The sequence below is a fragment of the Syngnathus acus genome, chromosome 3, assembly GCF_901709675.1.
Source record: "Syngnathus acus chromosome 3, fSynAcu1.2, whole genome shotgun sequence".
Lineage (NCBI taxonomy): Eukaryota > Metazoa > Chordata > Actinopteri > Syngnathiformes > Syngnathidae > Syngnathus > Syngnathus acus.
The window spans coordinates 17326047-17351608 of NC_051089.1; the positions used below are offsets into that span (position 1 = coordinate 17326047).

General features: G+C 44.6%; 1 protein-coding gene across 5 annotated transcripts in view; it reads right to left on the reverse strand.

Moving 5' to 3' along the window:
- LOC119120063 (LARGE xylosyl- and glucuronyltransferase 2) overlaps window positions 1-25562 on the reverse strand; it is a 61146-nt gene that overhangs the window by 15935 nt on the left and 19649 nt on the right. For 3 of the 5 annotated variants that reach the window (XM_037246671.1, XM_037246667.1, XM_037246666.1), the window contains 7 exons: window positions 23696-23778; window positions 14712-14835; window positions 7944-8115; window positions 1526-1630; window positions 1244-1356; window positions 1009-1134; window positions 144-299 (listed from right to left, as the gene is read on the reverse strand). In XM_037246671.1, the coding sequence (XP_037102566.1) occupies window positions 144-299; window positions 1009-1134; window positions 1244-1356; window positions 1526-1630; window positions 7944-8115; window positions 14712-14835; window positions 23696-23730 (831 nt within the window). In that variant the 5' untranslated portion in view covers window positions 23731-23778. The remainder of the gene's footprint in view (window positions 1-143; window positions 300-1008; window positions 1135-1243; window positions 1357-1525; window positions 1631-7943; window positions 8116-14711; window positions 14836-23695; window positions 23779-25562) is intronic. The other 2 variants (XM_037246668.1, XM_037246669.1) reach the window with 2 other exon arrangements.

A 25562-nucleotide genomic window follows, 5' to 3' on the forward strand; every position in this document is an offset into this window, starting at 1 on the left:
ATTAACGTGAAACTATTTACAGGTAGACATTTTTCATTACTGAAATATGTCCCAAAACATTTAGGACATTTACTGAAGCATGTACCCTACTCGCTAAAATGGCACTGTGCGTGTGTACATGTACATAAGTGTGTTTATTTAACCTGGATGCTCTCTGGACTAGCTTGACTCGAGCAGCCAAATAGCTCCCGCCGCAACAAGTTCCCATCATACTCCAGGAAGGTCAGGTAAAGGTTCCTGAAAAACTCCACATGCTTATTCTTCACACGAAGCTTCTTTGGAGAGTTCCAGTGGATTACCTATAAGCACAGATTCATCCTATTGGTCTTTAGGTACTAAATAGGTCAAACTGATACGTCTTTGAAAACAGTGTCTGGAAGAAAATTACATACAATGACCCAAAACATCACAGGAGGGTTTCAGAAAATATCTGCCTTTTGGAAAGGAAATGTTAAATGAGTGTACTGTAACAACATTCACAAGCTTAGCCAATTATTAAAACTAATTAATTGAAATAATCTTTAGATGCACCCCTAAATGACTGTGTTAAAAATCATAAAATATATATTGTGATATATATTAAGATATATAATATTTTTTGTGTCATTATTTTTAGACACATTGGGCTCTATTTTTTCAGACACATTTGCGGTGAGATGAAAATACTAGCAGATCCTAATTTAATGTCAAGCACAAGGCTCACTGGACGTTTGCCAATTCGGTAGACCTGTCTGTAGAAAACAGTAGGTCGAGTGACAATTATGAAAAAAAAAAAATCTTTACACCTCCTCGGATCCCTGGTGCAAGATAGGCCGATGGTCGAACAGGATTTTATTAGATTTGACCGGGGCACAGGCAGATACTGAGCTCTGCGGATATATCAGTCGTGAGCAGCTACCATGGTTCACATTATCAAGCAGTGACAATGCTTTACTTACACACGGATCGTTATAATTTTGCATCGTCCTCTTACACACAATTTTGAAACTCAATTTTGTGTGAGCATACCTTGAGGTCAGAAACCTCAGTGTAGCACAGTTCGGAGCGGGTGTGATCAGACAGCTGAACATTCCAGAAGCAGGGCAACTTGTAGACCAAGGCTGGGTTCTGCTTTATGAATGCATTGAAGATATCCTAAAAGCACAAGACTGTCTAAATATTATAGGTCTTTTTTGTTTACATGTGATTAGCTTCTAAAATCGGACTAAAGAATAAATTTTTGAACTACAGAAGCCTTTCTCACCTGATCAGCCAGAGATGTACTGAGCATACTCATTAACTCTCTCTCTGCTGTCAGACGCCACATCTGCGGCCATCCAATTTGTCGCAATCGCTCCAGGTATAGGAGAATTACACCTAATTTTGTATTAAAATCAAAAGGAAATATAACTTTAAAGCCATAATTTTAGGGATGGCTGGATAACAAATTGTTTATAATCAACATCTGTAAGTGTTCAGCACTGTAGGTGCAACATCCAACCTGATATTGATAGTAGCAAACTGCTATCTTGTGTCAGAATCCTACCTGTGTTGAAGCCTCGGCCAAGTGCAGGCCACGGTCTATGATTTTTCCACAGATTTCCAAGGTACCAATCACTCTGGTTCTCCACAAGACCAATGACCTGTTTGTCTGAGAATTCATAAAACAAGATATAATCAACCAAACATGCTATAGACCAGGGGTGGCCAACCAGTCAGAGACTAAGAGCCACATTTTTTTACTGTGTACCGCAAAGAGCCACATCCCCCCCCCCCCGAAGCGAAGCGAACACGCAGCGTTTGACGTCCCATTGTCCCCCCCCCCTCCAAAGCGAAGCGCACGTAAAGGAGCCGCATGAAACCCGGCAAAGAGCCGCATGCGGCTCGCGAGCCGCGGGTTGGCCACCCCTGCTATAGAGAGGCAGATTAACTGTTATACTGTTATACTGTTATATTTTCTTGGTTGCTCATCATTTTTTTAAGTTTAACACCTCAATACAAACACTGGTGTAGAAGTAAACTAGTTGATTATTTTATTAACTTGTAAGTATCTCTGTCTGTCTGTCTGTCTGTCTGTCTGTCTGTCTGTCTGTCTGTCTGTCTGTCTGTCTGTCTGTCTGTCCGTCCGTCCGTCCGTCCGTCCGTCCGTCCGTCCGTCCGTCCGTCCGTCCGTCCGTCCGTCCGTCCGTCCGCCCGTCCGTCCGTCTGCCTTGTTGTATCGTAATATTGAATTGTGAGGTAGCTGTACCCCTGCTGAGCAGTGTGTGTGAATCACGCGCATTCTAGTGTTTTGAAACAACAGATGTATTGGTGAATTGGTTGGTGACAAAAAAATAAACTAACAAAAATTTATTGCACAGCAGTATCACTGTCACCCCTGTAAGATGTGTTTTGACACCACTGGTGGCTTTAGAAACACATACGTGGTCATGTGCACATGCACATTCGCACATGCACACGCACACGCAGGCACGCACGCACACGCACACACACACACACACACACACACACACACACACACACACACACACACACACACACACACACACACACACACACACACTTCAAGTTTCAGGTTTCGTTTTTCGCATTCTCTGATTATGAAAAGTGGGGCGTGCAATATTATTCGGCCCCTTTACTTTCAGTGCAGCAAACTCACTCCAGAAGTTCAGTGAGGATCTTTGAATGATCCAATGTTGTCCTAAATGACTGGATGATGATAAATAGAATGCACCTGAGTGTAATCAAGTCTCCGTATAAATGCACCTGCTCTTTGATAGTCTCAGGGTTCTGCTTAAAGCGCAGAGAGAACTATGAAGACAAAGGAACACACCAGGCAGGTCCGAGATATTGTTGTGGAGAAGTTTAAAGCCGGATTTGGATACAAAAAGATTTCCCAAGCTTTAAACATCTCAAGGAGAACTGTGCAAGCAATTATATTGAAATGGAAGGAGTATCAGACCACTGCAAATCTACCAAGACCCGGCCGTCCCTCCAAACTTTCATCTCAAACAAGGAGAAGACTGATCAGAGATGCAGCCAAGAGGCCCATGATCACTCTGGATGAACTGCAGATAACTACAGCTGAGGTGGGAGAGTCTGTCCATAGGACAACAATCAGTCGTGCACTGCACAAATCTGGCTTTTATGGAAGAGTGGCAAGAAGAAAGCCATTTCTCAAAGATATCCATAAAAAGTCTCGTTTAAAGTTTGCCACAAGCCACCTGGGAGCCCCACCAAACATGTGGAAGAAGGTGCGCTGGTCAGATGAAACCAAAATCGAACTTTTTGGCCACAATGCAAAACGATATGTTTGGCGTAAAAGCAACACAGCTCATCACCCTGAACACACCATCCCCACTGTCAAACATGGTGGTGGCAGCATCATGGTTTGGGCCTGCTTTTCTTCAGCAGGGACAGGGAAGATGGCTAAAATTGATGGGAAGATGGATGGAGCCAAATACAGGACCATTCTGGAAGAAAACCTGTTGGAGTCTGCAAAAGACCTGAGACTGGGACGGAGATTTATCTTCCAACAGGACAATGATCCAAAACATAAAGCCAAATCTACAATGGAATGGTTCACAAATAGACGTATCCAGGTGTTAGAATGGCCAAGTCAAAGTCCAGACCTGAATCCAATCGAGAATCTGTGGAAAGAGCTGAAGACTGCTGTTCACAAACGCTCTCCATCCAACCTCACTGAGCTCGAGCTGTTTTGCAAGGAAGAATGGGCAAGAATTTCAGTCTCTCGATGTGTAAAACTGATAGAGACATACCCCAAGCGACTTGCAGCTGTAATTGCAGCAAAAGGTGGCGCTACAAAGTATTAGCGCAAGGGGGCCGAATAATATTGCACGCCCCACTTTTCAGTTTTTTATTTGTTAAAAAAGGTCAAATTATCCAATAAATTTTGTTCCACTTCACGATTGTGTCCCATTTGTTGTTGATTCTTGACAAAAAATGTAACTTTTATATCTTTATGTTTGAAGCCTGAAATGTTGAAAGGTTCAAGGGGGCCGAATACCTTCGCAAGGCACTGTAGCATAATGTTGAGCAGTATGCCATAGACTACTATGCAATAACAATGCTCAAAAATTATAACTTAGATTTTTAATTAGAAATATTTTGACTTTCTACATTTATAGTCCTATTTATTTACAAAGATCCTATAATGGTTATTATAGTGGCCTTAAAAAAATTTAACAAAACTATCTAGGTGTAGTACCGTTGAATATAGGATGACCACTAATCGCAGTGTTTTTATTTATTTTGCTTGATATATTTCTGATGCCAAGCCCCCGGTCTGGGCTATATAAAAAGTATTCACTTTGGTCAATAGGTGGAAGCACAAGAACACATTACCGCCTACCTGACGCTGAAGCAGAGTACACGCTCACAGGCCACTAGTCTCGTCTCAAACATTTAATTACGACGTTCCTACCTCCTTACTCCTAAAAACATGGAATGCGACGCAGAAGTTGTGTAGAAATCTCTAGTTCTCCGAAAATTGGCGTGTACCAGGTGGACCGTAAACGATGCAGGACTTATTCAATTAAATAGTTATAATCCTTGTTTGTGTCATTTCTTGATTATTTTTGGTCGAATATACATATTCTACTGAGTGTATATTCTATTTGGGCAGTACTTGATACCAAAGGATTTGACTACACTGGCTTATGGTTACAATACTGAACCACACCTGTTTGTAAGGTTTGCAGCAATTTGGTTGCTATTTCTCAGAAGCACTTGATGACATAAAGAAAATAATTTTTTTTTTAGTTCTTCACATTCAATGCAACGGATAAGCATTTAAGATAAGATAAGATAATCCTTTATTATTCCCTCAATGGGGAAACTCCTATGTTAGCAGCAGTACACTTAACATATACACACACACACGCATGCGGGGAAGGGGGTAAAAGATTTTAAAAAGTAGAAGGTATATATAATCAAAAAATATGGACAGTATATACAAAATACACAATATACAGTGGAGATAAAAAAAATATTAGATAAAAAAAATAGTGCAAAGGAAGAAAAAAAAACTGCAAAAAAAGCAGGTAAAAAGAGTGTGAGGTAGACAGATATTGCACATAGTATGATTGCACATATGGTTATTGCACGTTATTGTATGTGGAGTTGAGAGTGGGCTGGGGGGTTTTGGAGGGGAAGTAGCAGGGGGCGTGGTTGAGGTGAGAGTCCTCGGAGCAGAAGAGGCTCCAGTCGGGGGAAGTTGCAGCAGGGCTGGGTGGGTGGGGGGAGGAGTGGATGGTTGTTCAAACCGGTTGAGGAACCGGTTCAGGTCATTCACCCACTCCTGATCCCTGTCCAGCGCAGGTCTGGAGTTGCTACGTCCTGAGATGGTGTTCAGGCTCCTCCAGACCCCGCTGACGTCGTCCCGCTGCAGTTGGTCTTCCATCCTCCTCCTGTAGTTGCTCTTCCCCTCCCTGATCTTCCTCTTCAGGTCCCTCTGCAGCAGGTCCCTGTCTCCTGATTTAAAGACCCTCCTTTTTTCCCTGAGCAGGTCTTTAATCTCAGGGGTGATCCAAGGTTTGCTGTTTGCAAAAACCCTGACTGTTTTGGTGGGTATGGTGGAGTCTACACAAAAGTTAATGTAGTCTGTGACACAGCTGGTGAGACCGTCGATGTCGTCCCCATAGTCCTCACAGAACACGTTCCACACCGTGGTCTCAAAACAGTCCTGAAGAGTCTCCAGAGATTCTTCAGACCAGATCTGTCTGGTGTGGGTGACTGCTGGTTGCCTGTGCACCAGAGGCTGATACAGGAGGAGAAAGTGGATCAGATCTTGATCAGATCTTCCAAGGGGGGGGGAGGGGGGATGATGTATATGCCTCCTTAAGGTTGGCATAAAAAAGGTCCAGTGTTTTATTTCCTCTGGTGCTGCAGGTGACATATTGGCTGAAAGTTGGAAGTGTGGATGAAGGAGAGGCATGATTGAAGTCCCCGGTAATAAGGAGGAGGGCATGTGGATGCTGTGTTTGCAGCCTGCTTACATTGCTGTGCAGGACATCGCGGGCTGCGTCGGCATTAGCATTAGGGGGAACGTACGCGGTTATCGCGATAACGTGCGAGAGTTCCCGCGGCAGGTAGTGTGGCCTCATGCTAACGGCTAGCAGCTCAATGTTCGCGCTGCAGAGTTGCTCTTTGATAGTGATGTGCCCAGGGTTACACCATCTATCGTTCACAAACACAGCAAGCCCCCCTCCTTTCCTCTTACCGCTCTCTCGTGTCCTGTCTGCCCTTATCAGGTTAAACCCGTCCAGAGCGACGGCAGAGTCCGGTGTTTGCTCCGTTAGCCAGGTCTCCGTGAACAGCAGCATGCTACATTCCCGGTATTCCCGTTGGTGCCATGCCAGCGCCGTTAGCTCATCCATCTTATTACAGATGGATCTCACATTCCCGGTGATGATGGTGGGGAGTGTGGGCTTGAAGCGGCGTTTCTTTTTCCGGCACATAACACCCGAGCGTTGTCCTCTTTTCCTCCTCTTCAGCTCGGGGGAAACATTGGGCTTGTAGCCGGTTAGCTTCCCTTGGCTACAGAGGGCTAACAGCTGACCACGGGTGTAAACAATGGAGCGTTTACTCCCTGCTTCGGTGGTTGCTGGGGTGATGAACCAGGTGAAAAATAGGAAAAATAAAAGGGCCAGCCTCACTGTTTTTGCAAACATGTTTCTGCCCGGTAAACACAGGACTGCGAAAAAAGAGAAAATAGTCCAAAAAAAACATATAAAACGAGACAATATACAGACGAGTCGACGGAGCTGCTGCAAACGTGTCGCCACTACCGCGGCGCCATCTTCTCCATTTATGAGTCATTCCAAATATGCATTGCGCAAATTGGGTGTGGACGGGGTAACAATGTGGATATTTGACTTTCAAAACATGAAGCATAAAGTGGAGATTTGTGGTGATAGTAATCATGACACGCAGACCTTTCATTTGTGACACGTCAAAGATTGACGTAATCTTTAGGAGGCATCTCACATGACAACATCGAGGAGTGACAGACATGTCTTATCATCTCGTTACTCCAAAACATTCTACCTCCTCCTGCCTCCCTCCTTTGTCAATCTTTTCCCTTCTTGCATGAAAACAGAAGAGCAGCAAGGAACCAAGGAAGCAGCAATTACTTGAAGACAAACGAGATGAGACGGAGACAGAGGGAGAGTGAGAGAGAAAGAAAGAAAGAAAGAAAGAAAGAAAGAAGAAAGAAAGAAAGAAAGAAAGAAAGAAAGAAAGAAAGAAAGAAAGAAAGAAAGAAAGAGGGGGTGGGGAGCAAATGAGAGATGAGCCAGCAAGCAAAAGAAGTGCCTTTCATTTGTGTGACTTGTTTCGCCATCAGTTTGGGCCATAGAGTACTTTTTGATTTAAATAAAAGTGAGCTTACTAACACTTGCATCAGGCGGCACGGTGGAGCACTCCACCTCACAGTTTGGAGGATTTGATTTTGGCCCTCCCTGTGTGGAGTTTGCATGTTCTCCCAGTGCCCGCATGAGTTTTCTCCGGGCACTCTGGTTTCCTCCCACATCCCAAACACAGGCTTGGTAGGCCGATTGAGCACTCCAAATTGCCCCTAAGTGTGAGTGCGGATGGTTGTTCGGCTTTGTGTGCCCTGTGATTGGCTGGCAACCGGTTCAGGGTGTCCCCCGCCTACTGCCTGAAGACTGCTATGATAGGCTCCAGTACGCTCGCGACCCCTGTGGGGACAAGCGGTATAGAAAATGGATAGATGGACGGATAACTCTCCCATGTTCCTTGGAAGACGTTATATTAAATTGTCTTCAAAATATCATTTAGTAAAGCAAGTTTTAACCTTAAAGGCAGGCTGAATTCTCGCCGTATTTGTGAGTTCACAAAAGACCAGCATTTCATCTTGACCTTGTGTTTGAGGGAAGGTTTTGTATATTTGTATTTTTGTATAAAAATGCAAAATGGCTTACCTGTGAACTTCCTGAAAATACCCCAGAGCTCAGCAATATCAGTGGCAAATGTGATGTCTGTATCCAAGACAATGACCTTTGACAGATCATGTGGCAGGGCTTTGGTTAGAGTCAGCTTCATCAAGCCGTTAATACCTGAGTAATGAGTGTTTGGTATCCATGATACGTCCGACTGAAACAAAAGAGTAAAATATTGTAAAATTGAGCATGTTTGATATCTAAAATCAAGACTGTTTGACTACTGTGTATGCTTCATATTCAAGCCTTTTTTGGGTGGTAGCCCGACAGATGGTTCTGTCAGAACTGGTACTGATCGTATTCATGGTATATAATATACCGTATTTTCCGTGTGTGTTTCACTTGTCTGAACAAAAGAACTGCCTTATATAATAAAATAATAATAAATAATAACAATATAACAGGAATGTTGAATGAGTAATTGTGGGTTTAGGTAAAGAATATTTTTAGTTAATACATCTCACATTGTAATGAAAACCCAATTTGTTAACAACAGATTTGTATTTTTTTGTGTGTAGCAGCAAACTGTCTTTTATTGTGTAGAAACATTTTCAGTGGCCAATTAAAAAAAAAATTAAATCTAGGATATTTTCTCTCATAAACATAAGGTATTAAATACAACAATACTTTAGCAGCTTTCTTGCAATTACACTTGGGCAGCTAGAATTTTAGCATGCAACATAATGTAGTAGTTGGTGCATCGCTGTGCATTTATGAGCTTAAACCAGCTCGCAAGGAATATTCTGTCGTACAACTTTTCGAAGTGTGAAAAGCCCTAAAATGAAGACACCTCAAGAGGACATGCTTGAAATGTTATATTAGATAATAACTTGGATAATAATCCTCAAGGATATTAGTTACTTTATGAAGCTCAGGAAATAGATTTTATTTTCAAATTCACAACTTTTAGTTCGTGGGAAATGGGAATATTAAAATTAAAACAAACAAACTTATTCCCAAGGCACAGAAAGTAAATCAAATACTCTCATGATTCCAGAAATGCATAAAAGCCTTGTTTCATTTTATTTAAATTGCTGTAAGTACATAGAAATTGGATGCGCACATTATATGTAATATCCACATTTGAGTCACGTTTCAACTCGACGACATGACCAATTGACCCATGCTGACTCGACATTATTGAACATTTTAATGTCGTGTCACGTCCGTGCCACAGGACCCTCGCTCAGCCGGCAACTTCCTCAGCCACACCCCTCACACCGTAATGACTGTCACCTGCTCCCTCTTGTTACCTCACGTATTTAAACCTTGCTCGTGTGTTTCTCCCTGTCGTTGAAGAAATGGGGTAAAATAACAAAAAATCCTGCCTGGCTACAAAAACATATGCTCACACCTCATTGAATAAAGTACATAAGCAGACAAGTATATTAACATATTAAATCACTAAAAGAAACATTTTAACAATAAAGTAGACATAACTAGACATATTTGATATGTGGTAATGACAAATGTTTTTATAACTTCATAATCTGATATGTATTTCTGTGCACTTTGAAATAAATGTTTTTTGGTATATTGCCTGAATAGCTTAATGACCCTTAATGAACTGTTTAATGCATGCCTGATGTTTTTCTGAATCACGGACACTGCCAAAGGCGTTTAAGAATGTTCAGTACTTGATTATATCTTATGTTTCTATTAATGCTTGATATGACGTCGTATGTTGCCTAATGCTAGACGCTTGCCTTGGATTATTACAGAATGTTCTGGACAGAGGGAAATGTTTTGCCTAACAATGAAAAGATATGGTTGAAAGCATGATGAAACTAAGAACGTGATGAAAGTAAGTAAGTACATAGAATTTAAACAGAACAAACAAACAAATGCCTGGTATGTGGCGAGTAAGAACGTTGCATAGTCAGGGAACATTAACGAACTGATTATGTCACACCCAAAACTTCACATAATTTCGTACATAATGACAAATTGGAAGGATGATGAATGGACAATGTGTGACAGTGGGTGAAGTGGATGTAAGCAGAAGGTTGGTTGTGCAAGAATGGAGGAAAATGTTTACAGGAAGTACACTTGGAGATAAAACCAGCAGAGGTGCCAGAGGGAGAGCGGCAAGGGGAAAACAGCCAAGAACCCGGCCAAATGTGATTGCCAATGCCGAAAGACGGGATGGAAAACATCAGCCCCCACCAAGTCAAACCTCCACATACTCACACACCGAATCGCCCATAATCAGCACCCACTCCCACGGAACCAGCTCTCAGGGAACCAGCACCCACCCCCACGGAATCAGCTCTCACCGAACCAGCACCCACTCTCATGGAATCAAACTCTCCTGCAAACTTGCCCCAGCCCCCTGGACTCATCCCCCATCAAACTCCGCCCACACCGGCATGTGCAACCGAATATAAGCTGACCAAGGAACTTTGAACGTTGCCTTTTCTGAATGGGGACTTTCTGCTCTTGAGCATTGTCGCACGAAAGCGCTTTATTGTATTTTTCCTGACAACAGAGCTTTCTTAACAAGAATTGTGATTGAACTCAACCAACCTGTGTAAGTCTAATTTTTGTTTCGGTGTCTTATTCTTTTCCTAAAACTGAAGAATGAAAATGAGCACGCAGTGAGTGAATTGGATAACAGGTGATTGGCTATGGGTTTTGCCGTGAGCCGCAGATAGCGCGCTTCCCAAATTGTGGACTAAATCCAACATCGTCTGTGTCCGCACCTGTTATTCCTGTACTGCTTTTCTATTTCCCCTCGGTCTCATGTGGAGGTTCACGGTCAGAACCTGTCCCAAATCTGTTCCTGGTCCGAGTGGAATTCTGTTTCCTACCCGCTGTCCGTAAGCCTCTTTCCCGCCTGTGTCTCCTACCCCCCTTCCCTTCAATAAACCCTGGTCCAAGCTGCGTTTGGTCTCCCTGCTCCACTCATTCCCTGACATCATGTGTATAAAATATTGACGGGATATGAGACAGTTTACCATTCAAAATAATTGTGTTTAAAGTTAAACAATATTTACCTGTAAAACAGTTATATTATTCAGTTCGCGACAAAATAAAAAGTTCTTATTTTTATGTATAAAACAATAGCTCAGGTTAAACAAGGTCAAACTATTTTCACATGGAAAATATTTAGTGAACCGTTTTAAGTGAATGTCTACAAATAATGCACGTTAATTGATTTTCTTGAGTCAATGTAATTGGATCTGTAGAAGAGCATCAGCAACGAATATAAACGGCTTAAAGTCATGGCAGATTTTCCTCAGTTAGATGTGAGTGAATAGAAAGCCACTGTAAGCAGTTGTCAGCACAAAGGCCTTATTATTATTCAGTATAAAGATTAGTCAGGAAGCCGAATGTGATGATGTGACTGAATCAGGATGAACAATCACAACTGCAAAAAAGCACTCATACACGAACCCACGTGTGCAGGAAGAGACACAAATGTGAATGTGAATGAATCAGGATGAACAATCACAACTACAAAGCACTCTCACCCCCGAGACACAAAGAAGGGGGAGAGAGAGAGAGACAGCTAGACAGCTAGACAGGGAGGGAGAGAGAGAGAGAGAGAGAGAGAGAGAGAGAGAGAGAGAGAGAGAGAGAGAGAGAGAGAGAGAGAGAGAGAGAGAGAGAGAGAGAGAGAGAGAGAGAGAGAGAGAGAGCAGCCTTGGAGGACAAATGTTTTTCATTTTTGTCTAATCCCTTTGAAATGTGTTCCAAAGTAGGTTGTCTTTCTGGGAACAAATCTGAATAAATAATCGAGCAGAATAAAACAGCTCAAGAATACAAATTAAGTAACTTATTTGGGTATTTGAAATATTGTATTTACTTGACATTTGTTACTTGTTCTCTCGCTACTCCCGGGTTCTTCCATCTTGGCTGCGCGCGGGGCATTGTGGGTCTTGTACGTGCACGCACGCAGGCAGGCAGGCGCGGGCGCGCACGCAACAACTAAATTTGTCTTCATAACAAGCAAGCAGGGCTGTGGACAGTATTCCTACGCGCATTCTCAGCAGCATGATGAAAATAAAATTCAATAACGTCACTGAGGCATATTTTAACGAACTCCACTTCATTGTATGGCTTTTTAGCCCGTGCAATGTTCCAAGCCAGTTGAAACAATGCAAGTGTGACAGTCTCTGAGTGCTTCGTAATTTTTTTGAAAAACTGTACCTATTTTTCTGCCTGACTTTTCAAAGTCTCCAAACTTGTGCTTGCAAAATTCAGTCCCTTTTGCAAAGTCCTTATCGATATTGGCATGAAGTGAGCTGAAGTGGCGCTGACCATTTGAAGCTTTTAAATGCGCCAATGACGTCCGACATATCAGGCAGAATGGCTTGCCATAGCGTTCAACAAAAAACAACTTTAACTCTGTTAAAAACGTCCTGTGTTCATCGTCATATATTCGTTTAGCTGTGCATTTTTTCCTTGCCATTTTGGCAAGCGTCTTGTCAGCTTTTCTGGACCTAATGGGCCCCCGTAGTCACAGTCGCCATTCATTAAAAAGCCAGCAAAACCAATCGCTCTGTTTGTCCCTCCTCCTTTGCGGGATTTCCCCTCACGCGCATGCGCGTTTGACCAAAAACCATATTGAACTCAAGCGAAGCAAATACGCACGAAAAATAAACACAAATGTTGATATGAACGTATTGTTTTTATTGTCGGACTCGGTGGACTCGGTCAAAATCAGCACCGAGGCCGAGTCCGAGCCCGGCAAAAATGACCGAGTCCGACCGAGTCCGAGTCCCCGAGTCCGAGTCCGAGTCCACAGCCCTGAAATTCTCATTAAATATGGCACTGTTATGAACAGTTTCCATCACTTCAGCGCCTGCAGGTCAGATTTATGAAAGATGTTTATTTTATGAGGTGAAATCACACGGCAAACATTCTGACCAAATACATCATCTTGAAGAATCAGTGAAAGAATACATCTAAATAAAGTAATAAAGAAATCAAAACGGCAACACGGTGACGGATATCTGAAAATCAGAGCAGAGCTTTAACTCACAAACACCTGGTGACAGAGGTGAGGAAACGGGAAACACTTCCTTAAAGTTGGCCTTAAGCACTTTAAAAGTTAAGATTAGTCGCAAACAGGTGGTGCATCAATGTCCTTGAGCATCCTGCATTGTTTGAAAATGAGAATGGTCGCTAGTTTCAATCCCTGCTATTTGTACAAATTATTTTCAAAATGCATTTTTTTTTTACAACAAACTAGAGAAACTCCCCTTCATTTTCAGTGGGAACAGTGTTGTTGGGCCCCCTTTTTTGCTAGTGCATCATAGTCTGCATTAAAGATTTTTGTTGCAATTCGTAGGATCGAGCCGAGGTGTTGGTCCGTTAACCTAGATCTGTGACGGGCTTTGTTGATGATCATGTGGCTGAACGTCTGCTCACACATGTAGGTCGAGCCAAATTTTCCACTCTTTTTTAAACACTCGGCACTCAGTGTCCACCTTTCTTTTCCTTGGGCCACTTATTTTAATGGAAGGATTCCAGGGGAAGGTTTGTGGGTGGCTTCAGCGTAAAACTGTATCTGGAAACTCAGCGCGCGAATTACGAGAATGCTGACGCCACAGCCAATACTCGAAATTCGGCACTGATAGAAATAGAGCGCAGAGTGCGCCGGGTCCGTACTACTTACTGAATAGGTACACGCACTTGTGTGCACCGAGCTATCTGACACGACTTCCGGGCGGGCGTTTCCCCATCTACTGGTGAAGTCAAGTCAAGTCAAGTCAAGTCCCAATGATCGTCACACACACATCTGGGTGTGGTGAAATTTGTCTTCTGCATTTAACCCATCCCCATGTGATTTTGATCCATCCCCTGGGGGAGAGGGGAGCAGTGAGCAGCAGCGGTGCCGCGCTCGGGAATCATTTGGTGATCTAACCCCCCAACTCCAACCCTTAATGCTGAGTGCCAAGCAGGGAGGCAATGGGTCCCATTTTTATAGTCTTTGGTATGACCCGGCCGGGGTTTGAATCCACAACCTTCCAGTCTCAGGGCGGACACTCTACCACTAGGCCACTGAGCACAGTCATTGCAGAGAAAATAACCCCAAAAAATGTTTACTACAATTTATTCAGCTTTGGCGAGCTGGATTAAGTGGCCCCGTGGACCGGATGTGGCCCACGGGCCGTAGTTTGCCCATGTCTGCTATAGAGCCTAGTTTCCATTCTTTCCATCCTTCCATCCACTATGGTCACAAATAAAGAAACGCTTATATGAGAAACTAATGTGATTACTGGTCTGGAGAGAGTAATGAGTTAAGTATACTCGTTACAAGAAAAAGTGGTCATCGGGATAACATGTAACTGTAAAGCACAAGACATTACTGGCATCACTGTTGGTGGTTGTCTTGCTATAAAACGTTACAGGCCAAACTAATACCTGAAGAACCATCCACTTATAATCAAAGTCTAATATTCTTCTGACAGAAAATATTAATTGAAACAAGTGTGATTTCACAATCTGTGTAAAAGTTGGGACCTCATGTGTGAGCATTATCTGCTCTTTGCAGATTTTGTATTGACTGTTTCACTTTGATGCTCTTTAAACTTAGTGGGGAACCACATTTTTGACAAGACCTTTATCATCTTCGAATCATCGCAGCTACCTTAGACAGCAGAGATTGTCTTTTGATATGATAATTGTAGTAACTCATGTTTTACTAACAAGAAGAAGGTGGCAAGGGCATTGGAGAACAAGGGCAAAGTACAACCATTGGGACAAGCTTTGCAAGTATGCACACGCCTGTCATACTCTTACCTTGAGATCTTCTGCATCATAAAAGCTAACTTGCACAGAAGGGACCATCCATGACTGAAATAGGGTGCTCAAAGTTTGGTTGGCCACAGCATCAGTGATTAAATGAAAGTGAAGAGGATTTCTCCTGGAAGATTGAGGGGAAAAAGTCAGCTCGATGAGTTAAACAATAATTAAGACATTAAGAAATAACAATATTAATTTCTTATCAAAAAAACAACGACATTGCAGAATAATTTGGAATGTTTGAGCTGATCATTTTTAACACATGGCCACCATCGACAAAGTTTGCCATAACTCACTGATCATTTCATCATTAGAACACTTTTATAAAGATCATGTTATCAGATCTTCTCCTCATAAAAACTGAACACAACCTAGAAGGGTTGTTTGTCTTTCCATGTCCTTCTAAGAGTTTTGATTCCAATTGATAGGGGGCACAAAAGTCAATGGTATCTCCTTACGCAAGTGTGATTAACTTGGACTTTTACACTCAAATCCAACTCGATACTTGAAGATAGGGCTGGGCGATAATTCTATATCAATATGTATCCTGATTGACATAATATCAATAGACAATACCTTTGATAAAATTTTCTGAACGCAATATGTGTTGTAGGGTTTGGAAATATTCTTGAGCGTGCAATGTCTCTCCAACCGTTTGAAAACTCATTGCAGTGCTGTTATTCCGATTGCCCTGAAAACATATGTATACAGTGATCCCTCGTTTTTCGCAGGATATGTGTTCCAGAACCACCCGCGAAAAACAAAAATCCGCGAAGTAGATACGATATATGCATTATTTAGAAATTTAAAAATAAATGTATTGAAGTTTCCAACATATAGTGTTTCTTGTTGGCCGCTAGAGAGCATGGGTGTATTGTAAGTCAATTGAAAGTGTGGGTTTTCTTGCCTAGCAATGCAAAGGGTCCAAACCTCAGAATTACCACACCACACTAAGGCATAGCGAAACCAAAGTGAGTCACAGTTGTGCATGAATCTCCTGTTGCATTTTGGTCCAGTACACAATTCAAAAAGCTTTTTAAACCCTCCCCAATACTTTTGCGCTACATAAACCTTTCTTATTACCTTTATTAATGTGAAAAATAGGTTTCAGAGTCCCTGTTAGCTAGAAAATCAACATGTTCATATTTTATTAATTAAAGTGCACAAGCATACATTTACATACACACAATAATTAATTAAAATGCACAAGTATATATTCGAATATAGGAATCAATTTACTTGAACAACTTCTCTTATTAGACATTTTTTTGGGTATGTGTTTGAATAAATTCTAATAATTAGTAGACATACATATGGCTCAATAGCTCTAAATCAGGGGTGGGCAAACCTTTTGAGCTCGCGAGCTACTTTTGAAATGACCAAGTCACAAAGATCTGGCACAGCCCGAAAAGGAAACGTGGGTCCCCCTTCCCATGGGCTCACCACCTGTGGGAGGGGCCAAAGGGGTCGGGTGCAGTGCAAGCTGGGCGGCGGCCAAAGGCAGGGACCTTGGCAGTCTGATCCCCGGCTGCAGAAGCTGGCTCTTGGGACATGGAATGTCACCTCTCTGGCTGGAAAGGAGCCTGAGCTGGTGTGCGAGGCAGAAAAGTTCCGACTAGATACAGTCGGACTTGCCTCCACGCACAGTTTGGGTTCTGGTACAAGCCCTCTCGAGAGGGGCTGGACTCTCTTCCACTCTGGAGTTGCCCACGGTGAGAGGCGTCGAGCAGGTGTGGGTATACTTATTGCCCCCCGGCTGGGCGCCTGTACATTGGGGTTCACCCCGGTGAACGAGAGGGTAGCCTCCCTCCGCCTTCGGGTGGGGGGACGGGTCCTGACTGTTGTTTGTGTCTATGCACCAAACGGCAGCGCAGAGTACCCACCCTTCTTGGGGTCCCTGGAGGAAGTGCTGGAGAGCGCTCCTTCTGGGGACTCCATCGTTCTACTGGGTGACTTCAATGCTCACGTGGGCAATGACAGTGAGACCTGGAAGGGCGTGATTGGGAGGAACGGCCCCCCCGATCTGAACCCGAGCGGTGTTCTGTTATTGGACTTCTGTGCTCGACACGGATTTTCTATAATGAACACCATGTTCAAGCATAAGGGTGTCCATGTGTGCACTTGGCACCAGGACACCCTAGGCCGCAGTTCGATGATCGACTTTGTAGTCGTGTCATCGGATTTGCGGCCGCATGTTTTGGACACTCGGGCAAAGAGAGGGGCGGAGCTGTCAACTGATCACCACCTGGTGGTGGGTTGGCTCCGATGGTGGGGGATGATGCCGGTCCGACCTGGCAGACCCAAACGCTCTGTGAGGGTCTGCTGGGAACGTCTGGCAGAATCCCCTGTCAGGAAGAGCTTCAACTCCCACCTCCGGCAGACCTTTTCCCACGTCCCGGGGGAGGCGGGGGACATTGAGTCCGAGTGGACCTTGTTCCGCGCCTCCATTGTTGAGGCGGCCGACCGGAGCTGTGGCCGTAAGGTCATTGGTGCCTGTCGTGGCGGCAATCCCCGAACCCGCTGGTGGACACCGGCGGTAAGGGATGCCGTCAAGCTGAAGAAGGAGTCCTAGCGGGCCGTTCTGGCCTGCGGGACTCCGGAGGCAGCTGACAGGTACCGGGTGGCCAAGCAGAACGCGGCTTCGACGGTTCCTGAGGCAAAAACTCGGGCGTGGGAGGAGTTTGGCGAGGCCATGGAGAATGACTTCCGGACGGCTTCGGGGAAATTCTGGTCCACCATCCGGCGTCTCAGGAGGGGGAAGCAGTGCAACGTCAACACTGTTTACAGTGGAGATGGCGTGCTGCTGACCTCGACTCGGGACGTCATGTGTCGGTGGGGAGAATATTTCGAAGACCTCCTCAATTCCACCTACACGCCTTCCATTGTGGAAGCAGGGCCTGGGGACTCTGAGGCGGACTCTCCAATCTCTGGGGTCGAAGTCACTGAGGTAGTTATAAAACTCCTCGGTGGCAAGGCCCCGGGGGTGGATGAGATCCGCCCGGATTTCTTAAGGGCTCTGGATGTTGTGGGGCGGTCATGGCTGACACGTCTCTACAACATTGCGTGGACATCGGGGACAGTTCCTCTGGATTGGCAGACTGGGGTGGTGGTTCCCCTCTTTAAGAAGGGTGTGTTCCAATTACAGGGGAATTACACTCCTCAGCCTCCCTGGTAAGGTCTATTCAGGGGTGCTGGAGAGGAGGGTCCGTCGGGAGGTCGAACCTCGGATTCAGGAGGAACAGTGTGGCTTTCGTCCTGGCCGTGGAACAGTGGACCAGCTCTTCACCCTCAGCAGGATCCTCGAGGGTGCATGGGAGTTGGCCCAACCAGTCCACATGTGTTTTGTGGACTTGGAGAAGGCGTTCGACTGTGTCCCTCGGGAGGTTCTGTGGGGGGTGCTTTGGGAGTACGGGGTACCGAGCCAACTGATAAGGGCGGTTCGGTCCCTGTATCACCGATGCCAGAGTTTGGTCCGCATTTCCGGCAGTAAGTCGGATTCGTTCCCAGTGAGGGTTGGACTCCGCCAAGGCTGCCCTTTGTCACCGATTCTGTTCGTAATTTTTATGGACAGAATTTCTAGGCGCAGCCGAGGCGTTGAGGGTGTCCGGTTTGGGGACCTCAGCATCGCGTCTCTGCTTTTTGCAGACGTGGTGCTGTTGGCTTCTTCAGGCCGTGATCTCCAGCTCTCACTGGAGCGGCTCGCAGCCGAGTGTGAAGCGGTCGGGATGAGGGTCAGCACCTCCAAATCCGAGTCCATGGTCCTCGTTCGGAAAAGGGTGGAATGCCCTCTCCGGATCGGGGATGAGATCCTGCCCCAAGTGGAGGAGTTTAAGTATCTTGGGGTCTTCTTCACGAGTGAGGGGAGGATGGAGCGCGAGATCGACAGGCGGATCGGTGCAGCGTCGGCAGTAATGCGGACTCTGTACCGGTCCGTCGTGGTAAAGAGAGAGCTGAGCCAAAAGGCAAAGCTCTCAATTTACCGGTCGATTTACGCTCCTACCCTCACCTATGGTCACGAGCTATGGGTCGTGACCGAAAGAACGAGATCCCGGATACAAGCGGCCGAAATGAGTTTTCTCCGCAGGATGTCCGGGCTCTCCCTGAGAGATAGGGTGAGAAGTTCGGTCATCCGGGAGAGACTCGGAATAGAGTCGCTACTCCTCCACGTTGAGAGGAGCCAGATGAGGTGGCTCGGGCATCTCATCAGGATGCCTCCTGGACGCCTCCCTGGGGAGGTGTTCCAGGCATGTCCCACCGGTAGGAGACCCCGGGGACGACCCAGGACGCGCTGGAGAGACTATGTCTCTCGGCTGGCCTGGGAAAGCCTTGGGATCCCCCGGGAGGAGCTGGATGAAGTGGCTGGGGAGAGGGAAGTCTGGGAGTCCCTCCTGAAGCTGCTGCCCCCGCGACCCGACCCCGGATAAGCGGAAGAAGATGGATGGATGGATGGACAAAGATCTACCCACTAAAAAAAAAAAAAATTTTATATATAGTATATATATATATGTCATCGTGAAAAAAAAGTCCTACTCCCATTCCCTATGAAAGTGATACTTCTTACTATGGCCAGCTGCCCCACTCATTTTTATACCCTTTCTTAAGTTTAAGAGAAAAAACAGGGTTCTGACAATTGGAGGGAACTCGCGAGCTAGCGTGTTTGTGTTGTGTTGTTAGCGCCGTTGTTTGTACACGCGTCAAGTGCGGAAAAAAATAAAATAAATTAATTAATTAATATCACGCGATCGACCAATAGTGGCTTGGCGATCGACTGGTCGATCGCGATCGACGTATTGCGCACCCCTGCTCTAAATAGTATTATAACTACTGGCTAATGTTATCTTGAACTGCTTGATGTTTTTGTACTGCTTGTGGTTTTTATATAATTAACAATGAATGACGTGCGACATTTTTAAGTTGGGGAGACAAAATAAACAAGTTTGCCCGGAATATGAGACAATGAATTTGGGCATAAAAGACGATTGGGATATCAAGGACATTAGTAAATAGACATAATAGACTGGTACAAAATGACAAAAAGAGCTGACGTTGGGAAGAACGTCTTTTTTTTCTTATGATGAGTACAAAAAGTATTGATTGCAGTGTGATATTTTTCATGATCTTTATTTTTATGGGAAAAGGGTGTGAGTGTCATATCTGCAGGAACTGGCATCATCTGGAGAAAACAAACCAAGAAGTGGGGAGAAGAACGAGGACAACCACGAGGGCCGCCAAGGACAGGACGAGACGCCAGGAATGATTACGGAAGATGAACCTTTCTCCCCACCTTTGTGTGCGGTGCAATATAATCTTGCATTGGAACATTGTCGAAGAGAAAAGCCCAGCTCAGGTTTGTAAACCTTTTTCCTGAACGCAGACTTAACATAATCGGCTGAGATTTAACTAATCTGCTATGAGTGTGATTTATGTGGATATTTTTGTCCTTAGAAGAAAAACTAACATGCGTTAAAGAAGTTGGACACAGGTAATTTGTAATGGTTGATGCAAGGCAGAAGGCCCTCGCCTCCTATATGTTTTAAATTTTCCAACATTACCATCGCCACACTGTTCTGTGCATGTATTGTGCCTGCAGTGAATAAAAGAACAAACACATGATATTTTCACATATAAAGTCCTTCTACGCCGGTTGGTGTGCGTGCCTGGCTGCCGCATCCTGCGCTTGAACTCGGTCACGTCCGCAGTGATGCACATTGCTCAGAGGTACACCCCACTCTATCAGGGCTCATTGCTGCTGTCCTGACTCCTGAACGGCTCTCCTTTTTTTCCCACCCCGCGCTTGTCCTCAATGAAGTACATTGCTCAGAGGCATTGTTGCTATCCTGATTGTTTCTACACATTTTTTTCTATTAAACTACGCTGGTGGATTTGATTGCCGTTTGTGCTCTCTCTCCTTCTCCCTCCTCCCTGGCTTTGGGAGGGGGCTATGTGACGCCCAAACTGAAAATAGCTGGTTCTACATCAACTAATCAGGACAAGAACTGGGGGTTTGACCATTTGCTGCAGCACTTCATTTGTTTATGGACATCTACATTAGCTTATTTGATATTTATTCATATTGTGTGTTAAATGTTGGCCGTTTTGCATCCATTGCAGCCTGATCTGTCACGCTTCGGGGGTGGAGGAATGGAGCGAGGCGACCAAGTGCAGCTTGGACCAGGGTTTATTGTGGAAACCAAAGGACTCGGCAAACTGACGTGACTTAACAACAAACTAACAGGACTGACCAACCAAAACATGAAACAAAAGACAGGAACCAAACAAACTCATGACAGTGAGCCATGCATTGTCCGCACATCTCAAGCAATGCTCCGACGGCGAGTGACACACAAACAGAACTTAAATACAACACAGGTAACGAGAGGCAGGTGCGTGTGATTGCACTGATCATGGGTACACAGGAAGGGAGGGGCGAGCACACAGACACACTGACAAACTATGGACATGATCAGGGACACATAGCAAAAGGGGGACGAGACATGACAGAACCCGAACAGAAACCATGGCAACCTGAACACCTAACAAAACTGGGGACGAGACATGACATGATCATCCTGGAAGGAAGATTCTCCTAACTGTGGCCCCTTTTCAAGGTTTCAAATTTTTTTCCCCTTGCCCTCCTGGGGGTCAAGAACAGGGGAACTCGACAAAGTCAAAGTCAAAGTCTGCTTTATTGTCAATTTCTTCACATGCCAAGACACACAAAGAAATCAAAATTACGTTCCCACTATCCCACGGTGACAAGACATAGTACACAATACACATACAAGTAAACAACACAAAAAAAATAAAAACAAGAAGGCACAAACAGTGAATAAATAAGAGTGATTAATAAATAAACAAATAACATAATAAATAAGAGGAGCAAAAATGGAGCAAGTGTGCATACAGCATACAGTTAGAATCACAGCGCAAAAGTACAGGACGCTACGCAGAAGGGGGGAGAGAGTTCAGGATCCTAACAGCATGGCGTATAAAGCTATTGGTGAGCCTGGTGGTGCAGGAGCGCAGGCTCCTGTACCTCTTCCCAGAGGGCAGAAGATCAAACAAAGAGTGAGCGGGGTGACTCACATCGCTCACAATCGTGGTCGCTTTGCGGGTGAGATGGGAGGTGTAAATGTCCTTCAGGGAGGGGAGTGAAGCACCAATAATCTTACCAGCTATGTTCACTATGCGCTGCAGGGTCTTCCTGTTGTATTCAGTGCAGCTACCACCCCAAACAGCGATACAATTGGAGAGGACGCTCTCAATGGTGCCACGGTAGAATATAGTCATGACGGCCGGAGGAGCACTCGCTCGCTTGAGCTTCCGCAGGAAGTACAGGCGGCGCTGAGCTTTCTTCGCCAGTGATACGGTGTTGGTGGACCAGGAGAGATCCTCACTGATGTGCACCCCCAGGAACCTGGCGCTGCTCATTCTTTCCACCACAGCACCGTCGATGGTCAGCGGCAGGTGTTGGGTGTGACCCTTCCGGAAGTCAACAACAATCTCCTTGGTCTTGTTGACGTTCAGCAGGAGGTTGTTGTCCCTGCACCACGCGGTCAGAAGGTCAACCTCCAACCTGTACTGAGTCTCGTCGCCCTTGGTGATGAGACCCACCAGAGTCGTGTCGTCAGCAAACTTCACTATGCGGTTGTCGCTGTAGGTTGCAGTGCAGTCATGCGTCAGCAGGGTGAAGAGCAGCGGACTGAGCACGCAGCCTTGGGGGGCCCCCGTGCTCAGCGTGATGCTGGCGGAGACTTTGTCGCCAACACGCACCCCCTGAGGCCTCTGACAGAGGAAGTCCAGCAGCCAGTTGCAGAGGTAGGTACTGAGGCCCAGCTTGTCGAGTTTGCAGATGAGTCGTTGCGGCACAATGGTGTTGAAGGCAGAACTGAAGTCCACAAACCGCAATCTCACGTACGAGTCCCTTCTCTCCAGGTGGGTGAGGGCCGAGTGGAGGGCAGAGCAGATGGCATCCTCAGAGGACCGTTTGGCTCGGTACGCAAACTGGAAGGGGTCTATGGTGGGGGGGAGAATGGATCTGATGTGCTCCATGACAAGCCGCTCAAAGCACTTCATGATGATGGGCGTCAGTGCCACGGGGCGGTAGTCATTGAAGCAGGACGGAGCAGGTTTCTTCGGCACAGGTACCATGGTGGCAGCCTTGAAACACGAAGGTACGATGGCCTGCTGCAGGGAAATGTTAAAGATGTCCGTGAAGACACCCGTCAGCCCCCCAGCGCAGTCTTTCAGCGCCCGACCTGGGATGTTGTCAGGGCCCGCCGCCTTACGGGCGTTGATAGCGGCGAGCGCCCTCAATAATTGTCAACTGTGGCCATGTGAAGCCCTTTGAGAAGTTTTTGTGATTAAGGGCTATATAAATAAATTTGACACATTTCTATGACATGGCCTTTAACTAACTTGGAGTGGCCGATTCGGCCGGAGTTTGTTTTGTTTTCTCTCCCCCCCCCCCTCCCCGGCCGGGGAGGTGGTTAGGTGGCACCCAAGCTGACAGCGGCTATCTGGATTCTTGTGGGCTAATTCAGGTTGGGGGAACTGCAGCTCAACCTCCACAGCCAGGATAGCAGAGGGCTCCTCTGGCAGCCCTTCGCTCTGACTTGGACATCCACTTTTGATTTTCATATTATGTATTATTTGTGCCCTCTCTGCATCCATTACAACCTGGTGATCCTGAAAGGGGGATCCTTCCATCTGTGGTCCCTTCTCAAGGTTTCTCATTTTCCCCGGGCAGGGGTTTTGAGTTTTTCCTTGCCCTTTTGGGAGCTTAAGATCAGGGGATGCTTTGAGAATAATTGTCTATTTTTGTCTATGTGAAGCCCTTTGAGACTGCTTGTGATTTAGGGCTATACAAATAAACTTGACTTGACTTGACCTATCTGTCAATCCATTCTTTTATCCTAGATGACTGCTAATAACACACTTTGGTGATATTCTAAAAATGAATAATACACCACATTTCTCACCTGTGAAAGAGGACAGACTTGACTAGTGTGACCATGTCTCTACTAGTTTTGTGTCCAGCGCAAACACAGGCGACATGTATTACCTGTAGAAAAAACAAAAAAATGTAAATGTCATAGAGTGCATACTCAGCATATACACTGATTTTGTATACAGTAATCCCTCGTTTATTGCGGATAATTGGTTCCAAGACCACCCGTGATAGGTGAAAATCCGCGATGTAGAGAAAATATATCGTTACAATATCCACACAAGAATTTTATGAACCTTTGTTTTAGTTTTATACACTTTATTGGCTTTTTAAACACTTTTTTGTTTTTTTAAACACTTTTGTAAAACATTTAAAGTCAAACTGACTTTCAGAAACATTCTTATTTATTTAAACAAATACAGTAAATATATTGTTACAATATCCACACAAGACTTTTATGAACCTTTTATGAAGTGTAAATGTGTCACGCCCCTCTCTGCTCTTGCATGCTGGCCGGCTGACGCGCCCCCGCGGCCCAGCGCAAGGGCATCTGCACAAGACTATTATAATTTTATTTGTTAACACTTTATTGTACTTTGAAATAGTTTATTGTACTTTAAACACTTATTAAAAATATTTTAAAGTGTAAATGTGTCACGGCTCTGCTCTCGCTGTGCTGGCCAGCTGACGCGCCCCAGCAGCCCAAACAAGGTTGTTTGCATTAGCTCTTGCTATTCCTACCAGTAGCTCATTATCATATCATTGAGGAGTTTCCTCAATATCTGAAATCTGAATCATTAATGGATTATGTAGCAGATAAGGCCCTATCAGGTAGGCAAAACATTTCAATGGCTTCCTTGACTGAGTAAAACATTCGTCAGCCTGCCATAACACACCGCATGTTCCATGGAATTTCGGCCTCATCGGTTTTACTCACTGCACAGTAAAATGAAAATTATATTATGCCATTGGCTTTGATCAAATCTGCCTCTGACGGTTTATGAGATTGGCAAATACAGAAAGGGGATGTTGTGGGGGTGCCAGATGTGTTCAGACAAACTTTAACTAGAACACTTTAAAACATTTACACTAGAAAATTATAGTAATTGAAATCTTCTGCCTGTCTGTTTTCAGCTATATAGTCCATATCTTATTTATTTATTTTTCTTTCCATTATATTATTGTATAAACTGCTTTTCATTTCTAAAATTATCTTCCTCCGATAAATCAGGTTTCTGTACTTCGAAAAAACTAATTAGCAACCATGTTGAAAATTATGATGTATAAAAGGGGTAGGAAAAAAACAAGCAATAGCTTCTTCCTTCTCCTTTTTTGAACATGTTGATTTATGTGCCTTATTGGCATAACATGAAATTATGTGAAAATGTGAAAAAATGATTTTCTGTTTGGTCGTTTGTTCAAAAATAAATTTCACTTCACTTCACAAACTTGGTCAAACGTCACCTGGAAATAATGGAAATAATAATAATATAGAAATAACAAAACATTAGTATAATAACTATTTAAGTAATATTAGTACAAATATAATTCCAAATGCTATGGGTATGTCTTAATGGTCAAAGAATCTGATGATGTTGGCTTTTTTTTTTAGCTTTATTACTAATCAACTGTTTCTCTATGTGCTTGGGTTCTGTCTTTAGAGTTACTTCTTACAAATGCAGCTGAAACCATTTTTTAAAACAATTTCTGAAAAAAAACAAAAAAAAACGTCTTGACCAGTTACAACAACATATCCTTTGGCATTCCTGTCCATCTCCCTAACCCGGTTGACCAGCTGAGTAGCGTGAGTGTCTTAAGATTTACTTCTCACAAATGTAATGGCCTCATTTACATGACACTGACAAGCTCGGCTCTTCACGCCTGTCATTTGGCAGTAC